General features: G+C 36.3%; 1 protein-coding gene across 1 annotated transcript in view; it reads left to right on the forward strand.

Moving 5' to 3' along the window:
- The window catches only part of CPS1 (carbamoyl-phosphate synthase 1), a 127,500-nt gene that overhangs the window by 71,260 nt on the left and 36,594 nt on the right, over positions 1-19,646 (forward strand). The window contains exons 22-25 of the mRNA XM_027051699.2: positions 13,287-13,428; positions 14,748-14,813; positions 15,266-15,329; positions 17,251-17,432. Coding sequence (XP_026907500.1) covers positions 13,287-13,428; positions 14,748-14,813; positions 15,266-15,329; positions 17,251-17,432 — 454 coding nt within the window. The remainder of the gene's footprint in view (positions 1-13,286; positions 13,429-14,747; positions 14,814-15,265; positions 15,330-17,250; positions 17,433-19,646) is intronic.

Raw genomic sequence — 19,646 nt, forward strand, 5'->3', positions numbered from 1 at the left:
TGGGTATTTAATATTTTTAATGTATAATGAGATGGTGATGGTTGGATGGACACTTTAGTGGAAACCGTTGATTTGATTTGCAATCAATGGGTATGTCCTGTGACCTCACTGCCAACTCACACTATCTTTCTGAGTCTCAGTTTCACTGTAGTAAAAAAAAAAAAAATACTCCCCTCTTAATTTACTGGGAGGCTGTGCAACTAAGATGAATATATGATATATTATGTATGAAGTGATTAACTCTAAAGGAAAACAACTTTATCATTTACTACATATTACCATTCTACAGTTTTAGTCATCATACCCTAAACAACTTATCTAATAAACTGATTCAAGAATACTAAAAACTCTTACGTAAAAGAGGTTTTTTTTTCTATGTAAAAGAGGAGTATTACTGTGGGAATTTCCATGCCTCTGCGAACTAATGCCAAGAATACATTTTATTTTTAATTCATTTTTATGTTCCATGTGATATTTTAGGTGATGTCATAGATTTCATAGGCCTTCACTAATTTTTTAACTAATCATTTATTGAATCAGATATAAAGTAAAAGCTTACATCAAATATCTAATGTTTTAAGAATCTTAATTGAATTCACTATTTAAATAGTATTTACATATGTGTATTTTGAAAGTGGGAGAGAGAACTTGATTCTATCACGGGCAAGATAAATGTTTTACCCAAACTGTTTCAGAGTGATATTTAGATAATTCACAAGATGAATATTATATATTTTGTGTGTATTGATTCTTAAATGTTTGATAGTTCAAAAATCTTAAGTTGACTTAAAATAACATATAGTCATAATTAGCATGTATGTGCCTCTTAATAGTCAAGAATTAATAGATTATATCCCTATGTCAATATTTCTGATTTCAGCATGATGAGTTATATATTTTCTTGATGGCAGTTCTCTTTATTAGGAGCTCTTATTGGACCATATGGTATTTGTTCAGCTACTCAGTCATTATATTTATTGGGGACCTGCTATATGTAAGGCATGGACTAGGCCCAGTGACATTTGTCAATGGATAATTGTTAGTCATTAACCTGCCTTCAATCGGTTTGTAATCTATTTTCAAAGATTAAATATATATATATGGTTATACATAAGGCAGATACTTTTAACAGATCAACTAGAGTCAGGAACACAAAGCTGGAAAAGTTAAGTAGAGGTTAAAATAAAAGTTCTAAGACCTTTGCAGAAGTTTTCTCATGTAAGTATCAATTTAAGGTTTCCTAGAAGGTGTGCATCCCTCCCTCATATTTTATAAATGAAACAATGCCTCAGATGTTTAAGTAAATTTTCAAGATTTCAGAGGTAGTGCATGTTGGAGTCAGGATTTAAGTTCAGGACTTTCAGAATCCAAGGACAACATATATCCCTTCTCTATATCACAAAATATATACTTCAATATATTCCAGTGCCATAGAAGCCAAGGAAAGAGAGGTTTTAACACAAAACAAATAAAAATAGGAAGACACTTTCACCAATATTGCAGGGTTTAGGGAGAGCAGAGAGGGAGAGAATTGAGTAAGTCTACCAAATTTGATGATCCGGAGGAAGGACAGGAACTAGTCTATAAGGACCAAATATGCAAGAAGAAAGAGGTGACAGGAAAATGGATGAATTTTACTTAGGAAGTAACAAATTGTGTTTGCTCTTCTATTGTTATATTTCTGTTATGTTTCATAAAAATGAGAATCTTACTATAAATAAATCAACTCTATGAACAGAAATTAAAGTGGATATTACCAGCTATGGTTCAATATAAGTAGCAGCTGGAACCACAGTTTCATTTCATTGTTTTGTAATTATTTGATGCATGCTAGTAACATCCTCCAATTAAACTGTAAGTTCCATCACAGCAAATTCCAAATATCATAAGGTCCTAGTAGACTTTTATTATAAATTTTTCTTACAAGGCTTTGTTGATTTGTGTGAACAAAGAATAAAGTTCACTATGCTAAGGTATAGCATCAGCTCTGAAACAGATATGAATGGCTTCCAATTCTTTATTGATCATATATTTTCTTTGGCATTGGCATATGATGTCTTCCATCAAGTAAACACTCAAAAGTACTGGGGCACCTGGGTGGCTCTGTCAGTTAAGTGTCCAACTTCGGCTCGGGTCATGATCTCAGGGTTCATGAGTTCGAGCACCACGTGGGGCTCAGTGCTGATAGCTCGGAGCCTGGAGCTTGCTTCAGATTCTGTGTCTCCCTCTCTCCCCGCCCCTCCCTCGCTCATGCTCTGTCTCTCTCTGTCTCTCTCTCAAAAATAAATATTAAACAAAAAAATTTAAAAAAAATATTACAGAAATATTTGTGTGATAAGATGCTCATGAAATAAATGAATAAATATTCTTGGGAGAAAATGAAAATCATAATTTCTTAGTCATGGCAAAGAAGGGAAGTTGGAGTACAGGAAAACATGTTTATAGTTCCTAGTTGCTCCAAGAGACTCACAAAATGATGGCCTGAAAAACATATAGTCTAAGATATACACTCACTGTGTTGGAAGACATTGTAAATCAGCATCTCTACACTTTCATTCTTTTAAGTGACTGTATATCTACTGTTTAGGTAGGAATACTTTGAATAAACTGTTTTCTAATAACAGGGGGTTTATCTAATTGTTTTATATTATCAAATAGAGATTGTATATACTGGAAGCATTATAATTCCTGTCTGGGCATGAAAAAAATCTCGATGGTACCTTGAGAACAGGCCAAAATTATATTTTTTATTAAAAACAAAGAACTATCTAGGTTTTCAATATTGCAGATGTTTTTAAAAATTTTTGTGAAAAATGTTCACAAGTATTTACAATGGTAATGAAGTTTCTAATTTAATTAACCTGCAAGAAGGTTAAGGCAAAAAATACAGACTAACAATATTTATAATACAGAGATCCGTATTTCTCTGGTGACCTTAAATGCATTTCTGTTACAATACAGGTAGAAAATACCACTATTCTATTTTTGTGGATGGTGAAACTGAGTCACATCGAGGCATGTGTCATAGTACATGTCACACCAGTCAGGGGAAAGCAAGGAATCTAGCCCAGGGCTTCTGCCTGCGGTTCTAATCACTAACCCTTTTCAAAAGCTTCTTTTTAGAGATATGACTTTTAAATCAGACAGCTGGAGATCAGTTCCTCCTTAGCTGTCAACTTGTGAGCTGTGTGTTTTCCTCTCTGAATCCTTGACCTCACTTAGAGCAGAAGCTTTGAAAGAGATGTGCCCTTCTCTAGAACTCTTGTGGGGAAAACACAGGGGCCTGGCAGGGAGAAAGCCCTGGTGAGTCACCTTTAAAAAAATATAAGCAGAATTTTCAAGGATATGGAGACCCGGGATAAGGGTTTTCCTTTTACATTTTGCCATATTTCAAATAAAAGACTGTATACATATGCACACATACACATCCATTTAATTTTGCTTTAAATGAGAGGTAAACACCTCATCTTCCATGTTAACGCAGGTGAAAGGCTCCTGATGTATACAATGGAAATGACCTTTACACAAAATAATCTACCTCTGCTGTAGTTCTAGAAGCTAGATAATCAATCACTCAACGACCCCCCCCGAAATTTTCCATCTGTTATTCATACCTGAAATGTCTTTATGGAGGCATCAAGCCTCTGAGGCAGCCCTTGAAGGTGAAGTACATGATTGCTGGCCTGAGGAGCATAGGGTGGTGGCCGTGCTTCCTAACAGTGTAGAAAATGTTTGGGTGCACATGCTCTCCAGAAGATCAGTTGTTATTTGCAGGGAGTACACAGTGTGGTGGCCCTCATGGCCTCGAGGCATAGATACATAAGAATGTTGCAGAGGAGGGAAAAGTCTGTGAAACGCTGAGGTGCTGGGGCCTAAGGTAGATGACTCAGCGGTTGTGTTCTGATTAACTGTTCTTCCTGCTTTCTCCCTCCTTCTCTTCCTCTCTCTCCTCTCTTGGACCAGCTCTTCCCCTTCTTCCTCATCCCCTGGCATTTGCACTTACGAAGCACTTATTACCTGCTTGGCCCGGTGCTAGCAGTTCACGTGTTAATCATTTCATCTGGTTGATGTGATTGTTTTTCTCAGCAGAGTTGGAGCCTGACTCTAGATTTGGCCAGTGATACATACCTAAGGTTGAAACAGGCAGTTTCCCTGTTCAACACAATGATAATAATGTAATCATGTCATGTAATGTCATGTCATGTAGTCACATCAGTATTAGTGTGGCCATGGTGACATTACAGATACCACCTCAAATGCTACCCTACACACCTGCTCTTTAGCTATTGGACTGACTTAATGGACCATCTTTGCTCTAGGCATCTTGAAAGGAGAGCAACTCAATTTGCTCTTGAGTATATTCATTAGCATGAACTAAATGAGACTTTTTGCTGTCATGGGTGGTAATGATTATGTTTATGTCTTCTTCTGCAAAACTCTCGGTGATAAAGATTTTTGATTTCCATGTAGGTAGTGATCCTCAAATGAACAAAGATCTGATGTGACATGTCATCAGGAATTTACTTCTAGAATTTTTCCACATCTTCCTAGAAATGACTTTCCATTAGGAAAAGGCTTTCTAGAAAAGGCTTTCTAGAAAAGGCTTTTTTGCTCATTAAGAACTAGAAAAATTTGATCAAAAATTAGTTCTATGTATGTTACGTTTAGCAAGAAAACAAAATCTATGCAGTGCTTATTGGTAGCTAGGCTTCGGTTAAGTGATTTATTTTAATTAGATTCTAAGTAATAGTTCCTAGAAGTCAAAGAAAGTTATATATTGAAAGTTGTACATTTGTTGTGTGGAACAACACACATGATAGTTGGAAAGCTATTCTACGGAAACATGACTTGCTTTAAACGAAGGTAACTGAGAGGTTTTAAAATATAGGGCTTTCAAGTAAATTTATTTGTGAAATAACAGATTTTCAAACCTCAAAGAATGCTTGTTTAATCTCAGCTTTCTACTGGGGCCTTGCATGGCATTTATTTTTGTTTGTTGGATTTAACTTCTGGACCCATAAGAAACCTATATTTATGGGAAAATCCAGGATTTTGCTTACTGTATACATCTTAATTTGGGGGAAAGAGTATGTTGAGTGGATTTCAAATTATAAGTAAATGTATTCGTCAGAAATAACAAGCAATATTCCATAGTATGCCCTTCTCCCTTTAGTCCAGTCTGATCAGGTGAAGGCTGTTTGATTAATAAAAGCATGCTGTTTTGAACATAACAGAACACTCTCTTTTTTAAAATTTTTTTAACACTTATTTATTTTTGAAAGATAGAGAGAGACAGAGCACGAGTGAGGGAGGGGCAGATAGGAAGACACAGAATCGGAAGCAGGCTCCAGGCTCTGAGCTGTCAGCACCGAGCCCGACACAGGGCTCAACTGCATGAACGCTGAGATCATGACCTGAGCTGAAGCCAGAAGCTTAACTGAGCCACCCAGGTGCCCCAGAATACTTTTTTTAATGTTTATTTTTGAAAGAGAGAGAGACAGAGAGTAGAGTGAATGAGGGGCAGAGAGAGAGGGAGACACAGAATCTGAAGCAAGCTCCAGGTTCTGAGCTGTTAGCACAGAGCCTGACGTGGGACTTGAACTCACGAACCCTGAGATCATGACCTGAGCTGAAGTCAGATGTTTAACTGACTGAGCCACCCAGGTGCCCCAGAACACTTTCTTTTACACTAATAGACGTGACTTACTACTGTGACAGGGTGGTTTCCACCTATTTTTCATCATTACCAAATCTATGGCAGAGAATAAGAGTCACAGCATTGTCAACTAGGAATCAATGAGATATAAGATGTGATTTATTGTGGCTCAAAAATTACCAGAAACCTATATTAGGTCATTTTCCCCATTATTATTACTTGGTATTCATAGAAAATAATCATGATATTATAGTCAGTAGTATATAAGTGGTCTTACCAGATTGAAAGTAACACCACAATATTTCTGGATTATTGGGGTCACTAAAGATGAGTAAAAAAAGTAACATAAGATTCATAAATTAAAAATTGCCTACTTAAAAATATCTACAGTATCAATTGCTTTATAAGCTTTTCCTCTGGAGGATTCTGTTGTTTTTAGTAGCCTTTAAGGTGAAATGCAGTTTTAAGTGTATCATCCCTTGAAAATGATCACCTGGGATAGTGTAGCATTATTGCAGTGGTGCTAAGTGGACCCAGATCCTAACAGATAGTTTTCCTGATGGGGTGCTTTCAACATGAACATTGGACCCAGGTATTGTTTGTCCCGTAGATGAGAGGTAAAGATCAAGGTTTTCTTTAATTTCTCCAAATACCTCACTGCTATACAGAAACAAAACACAGTGCTTTCAAAAATTAGGAGAAAATTGTAGTATTCACCCAACTGCCTAGGTTTCATCCTTTTGCTTTTCTAAATACTACCGCTGCTTTTGAAAAAAAATGTCTTTTGCATTTCTCTTTTTTTTAATGTTTGTTTATTTTTGAGACAGAGCACGAGTGGGGGAGGGGCAGAGAGAGAGAGAGAGAGAGAGAGAGAGAGAGAGAGAGAGAGAGAGAATCCGAATGAGTCTCCAGGCTCTGAGCTGTCAGCACAGAGCCTGATGTGGGCCTGAACTTACAGACTGTGAGATCATGACCTGAGCTGAAGTCGGGTGCTTAACCAACTGAGCCACCCAGGTGCCCCTCTTTTGCATTTCTCTTAAGGAAAGAGGTAACAGCCTGTCTTTTTGAAAGAAAAGATGAGAAGACAAATAACTTCGCCCCCGATTGCATGATTGTGATTGTGGCATGGTCTCAAACCTGTGAAGTGCCAAAAATAATCCGCAAAGCCATGCAAAACTGAGGGAGAGGCTGACCTGAGGGTGTTGGGGTAGAGAACATGTGCCTTAACTCAGTTTTCTGTCCTTAAAGCAGGTGTAGTTACAGAGCATCAGGCCCTAGTGCTTCTCTCAGCTTCTGCCTTTTAGGGGATTTTTAAAAAGAAGATAATAATAAAATCGCAAGCCCATCCCATAATTGTAGGCCAAGTGGAGTGCTCATTTTCACATTAGAGCTTGTGCAATCTGGAGGGAAATTTGTTTAGTATTACTTGTGAGTTGGTGGATCAGATAAAAGCCAGTCAAGTGGAAGAGAGGACTGTGTGAAGTGTGCTGGGTCCCCTGGTAATTGCGATGCTGCAGGCGTTTCACCAGTCAGTTAATAGATTTCCCCAGTTCCTTTATGCCAGGTGAAAATTTCCTCATTAAGGGGAATTTATTCCATTTCCTTTTATCATTTATTATTGAAGACTAAGTGTGAGTGGAGGAAGTTTCGGAGATGACAGGGTAGAATTTTAAACAACAACAACAACAACAAAATCTACATTGGAAGTCGGGGAGAGAGAGAGAGAGAGAGAGAGAGAGAGAGAGAGAGAGAGAGAGAGAGAGAGAGAGAGAGGAGAAAGGCTCCTATTGTTTATACATACAACCAGAGAACGCAACAGAGACTTGCCTCGGTAGAGGCTGAGCCATGCTGTCTCACCACTAAAAGATTATGGCAGGGAATGTAAAAGTCTAATTGTTTTGAAGATGTTCCTCCCCCTCCAAAATTTCAGAACTGTCATTTTGTGCTGCTAAGTGGAGAGGAACTAGAGATTTTGAAAAGGCCAGCATCACAGCTATTTGGTGTTTCTTTGTTTTATTGTTTAGATGCTATTATGCAATGATGAAAGTGTAACTTTTGAAGAGTTTGCCCTTGAACGCTGAAGGCAAGGAAAGCTGGAAGGGGAAAGACGAGTTATATCTGTAGCAAGCTTTAGAGGACACAGTGAAGACAAACACAAACATACTAGTACACACAAATGTGTACCTGATAATAGGATAATTTATTGCGCATATTTTAAAAACGTGCGCTTTTGTGCAATGTGCCCCATTCAGCTGATCACATTTCTTGCTTGGGATAATGCTCCCTTGATTTACAATATAATATAAATGGAGCATTCCCTATTGAGGCTTCAAAAGGCAGTCTTGAATTACAAATTCAGCATTTATATTTCTTTTAGTAATTATTCTATTTTGAGTTTGTTCCAAATTAAGGTTTTTATTTTCCTTTTGAAAAATAGAAATATTATAGCCCTGTCTCACTAAAATAAGCTTTCATCTAACTTGATTTTTCAAAAAAATCTCGCTCTGATGGAAGTTCTTTTTAGCAGGCAAAATGGAAGACAGCCCAATATGGGCAGATAAAGACAAGGAACATGTGTCTGAATCTCCACATTGTTAAATGAGCTTTATGTTCACTTAAGATTATTCATCTTGCATTTGACTCTGAAGAGGTTTAACCTTATCTAAATCACTGGCCCAAAGCTAATGAATCGTGTCTTCAAACTGTCTCTTCTTTTATTTTATTATAATGGGACTCAAAATAAAATTTTGTATTGGAACAAGTAGGGAATAAAGTCAATTTTCTTCCATATGTAATGACATGCCAGCCAGCTTTGTGTTATGCAAAAGCAGCAGAGAAAGTGAATGAGGGAAATGTAGAGAGGGAGGCAAGCCACTTCCTGTCTTGGTATTCTACATATCCAGGAGTATTAGGGTAGCACGGAATGTGGGAAGGGACCTACGTTATCCATGTCTTTGTGATTGCCATGGTGGGTCAGAATCAACATGTATTTTCTCAGTGAGGATTGGGAAGTGTTTCACACTATTTTATGAACATGTCTGAAGAGCAGAAATTAATAACCAGAGAGATTATAAATAAAATACTATAGAAGATACATCACTTTGAATTTCATATGAACATACCTACCCAATATTTGCATTCAAATGAAGATAGATGAACATGATTATATTCATATACTATTCCAATTCAATACACCCTAATTTTCAAGACATTTAAAAACATCATAGCATGCTATTGGTCTAGCCGTTTGAATATTGAGCAAAAGTTAAAGCTGTTTTGGGCTCACCAAGAAAATATTCTGCGAATCAGCTTGTGAGCTTGAAACATGCACTCTGCAAGTTTAGCTTGATAAAGCTGTTTTGGAAATCTCACCGGGTGAATTGAGGGGGCACCTATGGAGAGGTAGTTTTCAACCCCATTCCAAAATTCTATCATTTGTGATTCATTATTCCATGTTGCCGTTGCTCTTCTTGGGCGTCCCCTTTACATAGTGAAAACTCTCTGGGGTGGGGATTCTATGTCGAGTAGTAATGATTGAGTTAGTCTTGTGACAGATAGCTGTTTTGTTGTTTTTTTTTTTTTCCACCAGAACTGAGCACAGAATTAATTTACTGTCCTTTTTTATGCACAAGGCCAATTCTATCAATCAGTCTTCCTTTTTTCTTTTTCTCTTTCTTTTTATTTGCTTGTTGGTAAGAGTCCAATTTTATTTGGTGAGTGGGGGAGGGAAGACTTTGCATGTTTGCTGGAGATGTCTTTATATGCTCTCTTGGACTCTTTTCGTGGAAAAGAATAAGAGGAATTATGCATATCTCAGCAATAGAAAAGACTGCATTGCTGAATGTGGACAAAACAAATGCAAATTTATTTCATCCCTAATAGAAATGTGAGGAATCTAAATGGTTTCTTTTTTTGTTTGTTTAATACCATTATTTATAGTTTTCATTTGAAGCAATATAGCAACCTTCGAAGAATTGACTGATATTCTGTATAAGAAGAAATAAAAATAAATCATTCAAGACAAGGGAAAAAATAGAAAAACATGACCAAAGGAGCTAAAGACAAATATATTACTTCTGGTTATCTTTGGACTTGGAGGACTTGCATTTTTGCTAGTCCATAGTCATAATTACAGGTGTGATGGCTCTTTTAAGGCATGTTTCTTTAAGTGTGTCTGGACTGCTGCTATTCAGGGTTAGGATTTAGTCATTTAAGTTAGTGTGGTTGTTGATGTAGTACCATAATATGGGTTTTGCTTCAAATAGTTATTGCAATAATAAAGAAATGTCTTACTGAAGATCTGTTTATTCTTAATTTTTCTTTTACTGCTATCTCACAATTATAGGAAAATGCCCTAGCAAGTATCTAGAAAAATCTAAGGGTAAAAATTGGCTTAATGTGATGTGTACAGCATTTCTCCGTGTAACTCAAGCTTCATACTTACATTTTAAGCAAAATTGCAGGTCACAGAGCAGATGGGTAGCCTTTCACCATGCAGATAAACATTAATATGATTTATCTTTCGCAAAACTCACAATTAAATATATTTATTTCAAAAGAACATCATGCATAGTTCTAACTTACAAAGTAGCTTATTTATCAAGCACTTCCACTTTGAGGCTGAATGCACACTTGCACGTAAACAAATGAGCAATTGGTTTAGGAACATAATCTTGGCAAGAAAAGTGAAAATATCTGTTTCCAAAGCAAATAGCAACAAACAAATTATTCTTCTCTTTTGTCTCAAAATGTTTTCTTTTTTGCAATAACTAAAGATAAACACCAGAAAGTTGGGTGTTTTCAAAAACCCTAGGAGCTCAGCAGTCATCTCTTGGGGAAGGCCTTTGCAGACTTCTCCAGTGCTGTGGGACCATTTCCCCCCAGCCACAGCCTTCTCGTCTCTACATTCCTCGATGGCACCTCTCACCGTGCAGACACATCTATGGCTATTTGTTTGCCTTCTAATATACTCTTACCTCTCTGAATGTAGAGATTTGATACTTTATCACTCCATCATTAAAGTAGGTAGCACAGAGCCCTAGACACAGCACATGTTCACTAAGTGTTAAAGCACACATGTAAGGATGACAACGAATGACATTGCCCTACCTTCACCATTCATGATTTCCTCCTAACTACAAATCCTCCATATGTTTTCTATACCTGCCATGCCGATCACTGTCTCAAATCATTGCAGATGCAGTTGCCCTTGCCTATAGTACATCTGTCAACTCTTTCATCCATATGAAGCTGAACTTTCTTTATGGCTCTGTTCTCATCCCTCTACTGCCGTAGTATTTCTCAACTACATTCGCTCACACTGTTATCTCTTTTCTCTGACCTCACATTGCACCACATAGCTTATCTCTCCATAAAATGTCTCGAATCACTCTCTATCATTCCATTATCTCAAATATTGTTTTGTATCTTCATGAGCAGCACTGTCTAGTAGAAATTTCTGTGATGATGAAATATTCTGTAATCTGCACCATCCAATGCAGTCACCACTAGCCATGTATAGCTATTGAACACTTGAAATTTGGCTAGTGCAATTGTGAATCTAAATGTTAATTAAAAAATTTTAATTAATTACATTGAAATTAAACATTCACATGTGGCTAGTTGCCACCATATTGGACAGCATAGTTATAGAACATGAAGCACAATGCGTGGCACACATAGCAAGTGACTGCTAATAATCAGATTATAATCAAGAATTTGACAGGAAAATGTGTTGCTCTGGGAGAATGTTTATCAAATACTTGGGAAGATTAAAAAATCAAAATGAGAATAGAAAAAGGAGACATTAAATTTATTGGGAGAAATAATTAATTAACTTGAGATACAGAAGGAAATTTAAGGGCCAAAGAAAAAGCAAATTGAGTAGAACGAAACATAGCTGCAAAAATCCAAACTAATACTGATATCCAACAGCCAGAGAAATAGCTATTAAATATATGAGCTTGATTCTCTCTTCTCTAATCTAAACTCAGAATATAATTAATTAAAGAAGATTGAAGAATAGAATGAACAAAATTCAGTAGATTTAATTCAACTGCATGCTATTAGCAGAATTTCAGTGAAAATGTTTTATTTATTATTACATCTTCTGAGAACACACCATTATATTTTAATTTCATTGTATTGACTATAAAAATGTTATAATTGAATTTTATTGTATTGACTGTTGCTTGAAATAGCTGGTCCATAGCTACTTAGTTATACTTTTATAGAACTATTTTATTCTTCTGTGCAAGAAGTTCTTTACAAGTTGTTTTTTTGTACACTTTGAATTATAGTTATAAGGTGATTTCAATAACTCTGTCTCTTCTATAAAAGCTATAGAAGTCCAGTTTCCCTTTTCCATTTAATAAATATTTGTTGAATGCTGTCTGGGGGCCAGTCTACAGATCAGTGGGAATGATCTGGTAAATGAGCCAAATGTATTCTTTGTCATTGTGGAATGTGAATCTAGCATAAAAAAAAATTTGGATGGTGAATAAAAGCTAACAAACATAAAAAATATTGGTGACATTGATATGCTAAACAGTATGGTTCCAACTATGCTCCTGGCTCCAAGCAAATCAATCAGTGAAGAGTCCAGAAAGATCAGTGGGTGAGGGCAAACTGAGAAGTCTTCATGGATGAAACTTGGCTTTAGTTTACCTATAAAGACTGGCTGGGAGTTGGAGAGCAGTTGGGTAGATAAAAGGAATGTCAAAGGCATTCAAGGTGAGAGAAACAATACAAATACAGTCTATACTATGGAAATGAGCATCAGGAAAGTGAGGAGACAAATCTAACTTGAATGGGAAATAATCATAAAACCAGAGAACTATCTTGTCAACCTAGACAAATATATGATATTAGTAAAGAGAGGCATTTTATGGAAAGGATACCCAGTCTGATGCAATGTTGGATGCCCAGGTATACATGGGTTCTCAAAGATCCTATACATGGAGACCTGGAGCATCATTCAGACATTAGAGAAGGAGATACAGATTTGGGAATTATTAACTACTTATGTTGCTTGAGCCAGTGGCAGTGGTTAAGTTTAGAGGGAGAGAGAAGGTAGCCAGGCCTTTGGTCTTAAATCAGGAAACAAAAGATAGGAACTTGCGCGGGGGGTACCAAAAAACCAAAAAAACACTAAGTCATTTTTGTGAGTAATATGAGTAATAAAGTTGGGTGAGAAGCAACTTACCCGAGCCAGAGGAAGACATCTTTAAAGAATGGAACATTAAGCAGGTCATATGCTGACAGGTTAAGGAGATGAAACTTGAGAAAAGCCTCTTGGACTTAGTAAGAGGAAGGTCCATGATTATTCTGAAAGAGGAAAGTCATTAAGACAGAAAATGCAGGAGCGATTTCCAGGAAGTAAGAAGAGAAGAGGGTGCATGGGTCTGAAAGTATGAAACCACATGTCTGAAAAGGTGAAAATATCATTGAAAATACTAGATTTCATAGAGGCTGGAAGATTTAATGGGTTATTTATTTGTGTATGTTTAAAAGATCTCAACACTTTGAAGATGGAAAATAAGGAGACTTTGGTGTTTTTGAAATTGAACAGTTCACTAGTCCTTACTGTGTTTGTTCTAAACTTGAATCTCTCTTTTTCATTAACTCCTAGTGAGTCCATTACAGAAGAAACCCTGAAAAAGGCAAAGGAGATTGGGTTCTCAGACAAGCAGATTTCAAAATGCCTCGGGCTGACTGAGGCCCAGACAAGGGAGCTGAGGCTAAAGAAAAACATCCACCCTTGGGTTAAACAGGTAAAGGAATTTCCCTTTCCTCACAGGGTGAAATGTAGGCACCCACTCATAGAGCCATTGCCGGTATAAAGAGGGGTGGAATTCAGAAGTGATTCTACTTGTCCAGTCAATGCCCATGATGCCACCAGTTTTATTCAGCACAGGTTTGATATAAGCTTAAAAGGAAAAGGTTGAAGGGGCACTGGGACGCAAAGGTAGGACTGAGTACATGGTTTTCTCTGCCTAAATGAAAAAAAAAAAATCAAAGTGACCTCTCCTTTACTTTTTGACCTCTGTGCAGATATATCTGCAATAAGATAAATCCTTAGTGTAATAGAAGGACTTGAAATACCCTAGCATGGTGGCTGACCTCTTGAAAAGAATAGTTATCTCTTTTGGCACTAACTTTTTACAGGGTAATACTTTATTTTAAGTGCCCCATCATTATGGTTCATTTAGTATTCATTGTGATAGGGTTGGGCATAATGAGCTCATCTAGTATTCATGACAATCATACAAGAACTTTCATAGGTGTACCGTTGTGATTTTTTTTTTTTTTTGGACTACAGTAGAAGGATGCCTTGGCTTAAAGTACCACCAGCTGGTTTTTGTCCTTTAAAATCATTGACTTTTCTCCATGTGCTCGGGGGCGGGGGGCGGAGGGGCACATGCCTTTGGTCTCAGGCTTGATGCAGAATATTTTCTATTCAGCAATTATCTTTCCTCCTTCTCACCTGCCTTACACTAGCTTGCCCTGTTGGCCCTGAATTCTTGCTCACTAAGCTAAGCTCCTGGCCTTTGAGAACTGAATTGATTTACTTTTTCAAAATATGTTCAATGAGACCTTGTCCCCTTCCCCTCTTCCCCATGCTTTATGGTATTTATGTCATTCCATTGCTCAGTGCCATTGGTAACTTAAATTCTATGCATTCATTTGCAGACCCAAAACATTCTTACATATAGGTCATTTTGCTCTGATTTGAGCTGCTTTAGATAGTTGTCTGGGTAAGTCTTCCTGGTAACTAGTTGACTATATAACGATTGTGTTACGTATGTGAGAAATACTACTGTAATGAATCAATGATGCTCTGGGTGTGTATTGTCATTTATTGCTCAAATGATAACTAGATTACATCATTGTTCCTCCACCCCACCTCATTTTCAGAATTAGAAAGTAATTGAATTGTACTTACCTTTTTATTGTTTTTATATTTGACAATAAGAGGCCTTAAAGGAATACGAATGCAGCGCAAATTGTTTTACTCTTGAAAAAATATAACAAAGGGACTAAAATCCCTATTTATTTATGTAATTATTTATTTATTTATATTTTCTTGCAGATTGATACACTGGCTGCAGAATACCCATCAGTAACAAACTACCTCTATGTTACCTACAATGGCCAGGTAGGAACTGCCAAATTGCTGTATGTAGAAAGCTCCAGATTTAGTAAATGGTCACCATGGGGAATATACATTTTCGTGTTTTTGGTTATCTAGTAATCTAGGTAATAAAAATGACATTATGTAGGTCAGATGTGATAATGTATTTCTATACTGACTTTTCAGAACTGCCTTAAAATGGTGAAATCAAACAAATACAACTAGAATAAGGACAATGGTTACATGAACATACAATTGTGGTGTGTTCTCGTGGCTATTTAATTAAAATATATTGAACTTATATTTTGTGAATAAGTAGAGTTTATACTTTATGCTTATGGATTCCCAGAGACTAATACAGTGCACACATCAATAAGAGAAAGGATGAGAAAGATACATTCAGTGACAGGACAAAGAGTTTAATTAGATTGAAGAATAACACATAATAATTTCTATGTCTTTTTTTTTCTCCTCAGGAGCATGATATCAATTTCGATGACCATGGAATGATGGTGTTAGGCTGTGGTCCATATCATATTGGTAAAGTGATAACTTATATTTACATAGGACTTTACAGTTTATGTTGTACTTTTCACACATGTTAATTCTATTATTCCAAGAACTATGTATAATAGATGATGTTATAATAAGTATTTTGCAATTTCAGAAACTGAGGTTCAGACAGGTAAAGCCCAAGTTTATTTAGCTATTAAGTGATAGAAGTCGTACTCAATTGCAGGTCTCAACTATAATTCCTTCTTCCTTTTCATTATGTCACCCTTTTATGTTTTTATCCTCATGAACGAAATTGAGCCTCTCACTGGGGTTGGGGAATGAATTGCACTTTGACATTTCCTCATCTGGCATAGTTTTACACAAAGATCTATATTTGCTCAAGAACTTTATACATCAACCAGAAATTACATTTGTAGATGAGATCTGTGAATATATGACGTCTATTGATATCAAATGCCAAGAGCTTTTCTCATTGGTTCATAGGCAGAGCATTATAGAATTTAATTAAAACATTCCCACTGGAAATTCTTACATCTCACCCAACACTTAAAATTAGACATTTAATAATGAGATAATAATAATAATTTACAGTTACAAAGTGTATATTTAAATAGACATGATATTTCTCAAGCGTATTTAACATTTAGTCTCTGCAGATTATTCTAGTATGGAAATGATAAAATGTATAATTTAAAATGTATGTAGTCTTATTCTGTTACTTTAAACATAGTTTGTTTTAGTTTTTTGTAAGTAATTAAGTGCTTCTGGATATACTACTTTAGCAATTTTTGGCCAAATCTTGAAGTAGTTCAAAAGTGTTTATTACTTTACTACCTTAGTTTCCTATGGCTAAATGGCGTGAACACTTCCATCAGGATCTACCCTTCTCTTTTCTAGACCTTTCTTTCTTCCTATTCAAATTTTACCTTATTTATGTGACAATTCTGCATTACCTTAGGACCCAGGGCAGACTAGCTGAGCTGATAATCAAGTGTATACTTAATTGATAGTGAAAATTAGCATGCTACTATATTTGGATAAGTTACTGTTCTGACAAGAGTTTTTAGGAGACAAAATCCTAATGCAAAGAATTAGTACAAATCCCAGAACTTTCAGTTCTATGCATCCCAGTAGAGGTGATATTTTGAGGTATTTAGGCCATTATTGTACTTTGAATTACTTTTTAGAAGGTCACTCACTCTGCATGGGGTGGCCTTGCCAAGCTTAAAAGGATATGCTTGGAAAGGACAGGATTTTCCAATCAATCAAGATATGTCAGAGCTACAAGGCACTTCAAGGATCATTTGGTTTAGCCCTCAGATAGCAGAGCAAGTGGAATAACTAAAACAAGAACTCAAGTATTCCAATCACTAGCTTAAATATTTTTGTGTACTGAGGTCAGTTTGTTCACTTTGAGTTTATTTTTTAATTTCCTTTTTTTTTTCTTTTGAGAGAGAGAGAGTGAGCACATAAGCGGGGGGGGGGGGGGTGGTGGGTAGGTGGAGAGGGAGAGAGAGAATCCCAAGCAGGCTCTGGATCAGAAACCCACGGACCATGAGATCATGATCTGAGCTCAAACCCAGGGTTGGATGCTCAACCAACTGAGCCACCCAGGTGCCTCAAAAGGGTTTTTGTTTTTTTATCATTAGAATTATCTCCCACTAACTTTGACATTCTGAATGTTTCAAATATGGAGATTACCTAATGGAGAACTTAGCATATAAAACAAGCCAACATGTCATTGTTGTTTAATTAGTCCCTGTTTTTCCTACTATTAATGTAGTGTGCATAATGGATCTGAAATTTACATTTTGAAATTTTAAAAAATTGCATCGAAAGGGCATTCGCTTCCTAGACTTGGACTGACCGGCAATATGTTTCTCTGCTCTTTGTGTTGTAACTTCACGTTTCTCTTACCCCTTTTTCAATCTCACCGTCTCTGCAGGCAGCAGTGTGGAATTTGATTGGTGTGCTGTCTCCAGCATCCGCACACTGCGTCAACTTGGCAAGAAGACAGTAGTGGTGAATTGCAACCCTGAGACCGTGAGCACAGACTTTGATGAGTGTGACAAACTGTACTTTGAAGAGTTATCTTTGGAGAGAATCCTAGATATCTACCACCAGGAGGTAAAAAGAGGGGGAAAAAAAAGAAAGAAAGAAAGACAGAGAGAGAAAGGAAAGAAAAAAAGGAAGAAAAATATATGCAGTGCATACTTTATAGATGTGTATATATATATACATATGTATATACGTATACATACATATATATACACATATGTATATACGTGTACATATATACATACACACACACACACACACACACACACATATATATATATATATATATATATATATATATATATATGTAGATTTAAGTTATAATTCCCCTTAGGAGAAAGAGCTGCCATGTCTTCCACTGACTAATTTTGTAGCGAAACTCTAAAAAATTATCCCAGCCTTAGAGTCTTGAGGCCCTGGCACAGAGTGATTATTTTTTTCTTTCTAAGCATTCCAACTAGATTGAAAACTCTTTTGGTAACATGTGCCAAACACATATTAACTACTACAAAACAACCCTCCAAAATATTTTGCAGAATGATTTCACTGGTCATCTAGACACACAATAAGCAGCCTCCCTCTAGTTCATGTGTTGTTGTGGTTCAGTAATGAGTGGTCCCCAGAGGAGAAAAGTCAGCTGTTCACAAAGGACCGGTTAATTCTTTGTGCCATGAGATGAAGCCATCAGTCTTCGGTTTAAGATCCATGAGTTCATTCTGAATGATTTCGGTACTTTTATAGCTTTCTCTGATAGTTGCTCTTCCTCTCTCCCTCTGATATTACTGAGAATATCTTCACTGTGAATTCCTATGATCGCAGGTTACTATAAGTCTATAGAAAAAGTTAATTAAATTATTTTACAGTTAAGAAATAACTATTGGAAGATTTGAGTGATGTCCAGTGATTGTTCCTTTTGATGTTATTACAGCTAAATTCCCTGCTATATAGAATCATTCCCATGTATATTCATATGGTTACTGAGAAAAAAAAATACTGAGGGCCATAGTACTTAAATTCAAGTTTTGACTTGACAACTCATTGACTTGTGGAAATTTCTTCAATTCTGTGTTTCATCTTTTTTTTGGTGTTGTTAATGAACCACATGAGTGTTAAGTATGTGCTACATGCAGGTTCTGTGAAGATAACAAGGTTTGTGGTTGGAGTCACATTGTAAAGTATAGAGTTCGGTGCCAGAACATATGATGATTTTATTACATTAAACAAAAATAGACAAACTAAGGATGGATATATCGTCACAGTTGTCTATTTGGGGCCAAGTATACTAATCTTTTCACATGATGAAATTGAACCATTAGGTAGAGTACGCACAATTTTTGTTTTTCTCTCTGACATGTTTTTTTTTTTTCTAACAATTTCTTAAGATTCATTTCAGGTGGGGATCAAAACAAGGGCATTCTACAAATATATCTTGAGTACCTTTTAGTGTACTAGGTTGAGTACTTGAATACTAGGTTCAGAAGGGCAGAGAGCTATAAAACCAAACCCCTACCTTCAAGACATTAGAATAAAACTAGGCCCCATAACATAAATATGTGAAAAATTACATAATTGTTTGAAAATGTTAACAAGGATTATAGGAATCACAGCAGGCATTTTACACATAATTAATTATTTCACCATGAAATGTTTTAAGGAAAGATTAAAAAATTCTACAACTGCCTTTGGATACAGTTATACATGGATATTAATGAGATCCTTTTACAATAACTGAATTCAGTATGATGGTAAAAGATAAATTAGCCCTTCTTTGAAGCTAATTGGCATTTATAGTGGTACTCTATATTTTTAAATTTTGTATTGGAGAATATAAGAACAACATTCCACTGATGTATTTGTTAGAGTATCCCACAGGAAATGTTTTATTATTGTATACACATATCATACATACATAAACATATATGTCTCCTTCTATGAGGTTGTCGTGTATATCCTCACAATCTCTAGGAGACAGACTGCTGTAATCCAAACTTGGATGCCCCTAGTGATGCTGAAGGTACTGAGACATTCAGTAGTAAATCTGCAGAAAATTGGAAGCACATCTAAACTTATTCAAAGCACACATTTGAGTCACTTTAGAAGGACGATAGGCTTTCCAAGGGTACATAGTTGTATAGGATAATAAAAAGTATGATGGGTCTCCTGGTTCAGGTCTCTTGGTCTAGTTCAGGACCGAGGCTATTTCCATGGCAACAAGGAAGCACTTCTAAAGAAAACATAAAGGGGAGTCAGAAAAGTGACATGCCCTGTGAGTAAAGCAGGCTG

This window comes from Acinonyx jubatus, chromosome C1, assembly GCF_027475565.1.
Source record: "Acinonyx jubatus isolate Ajub_Pintada_27869175 chromosome C1, VMU_Ajub_asm_v1.0, whole genome shotgun sequence".
NCBI lineage: Eukaryota > Metazoa > Chordata > Mammalia > Carnivora > Felidae > Acinonyx > Acinonyx jubatus.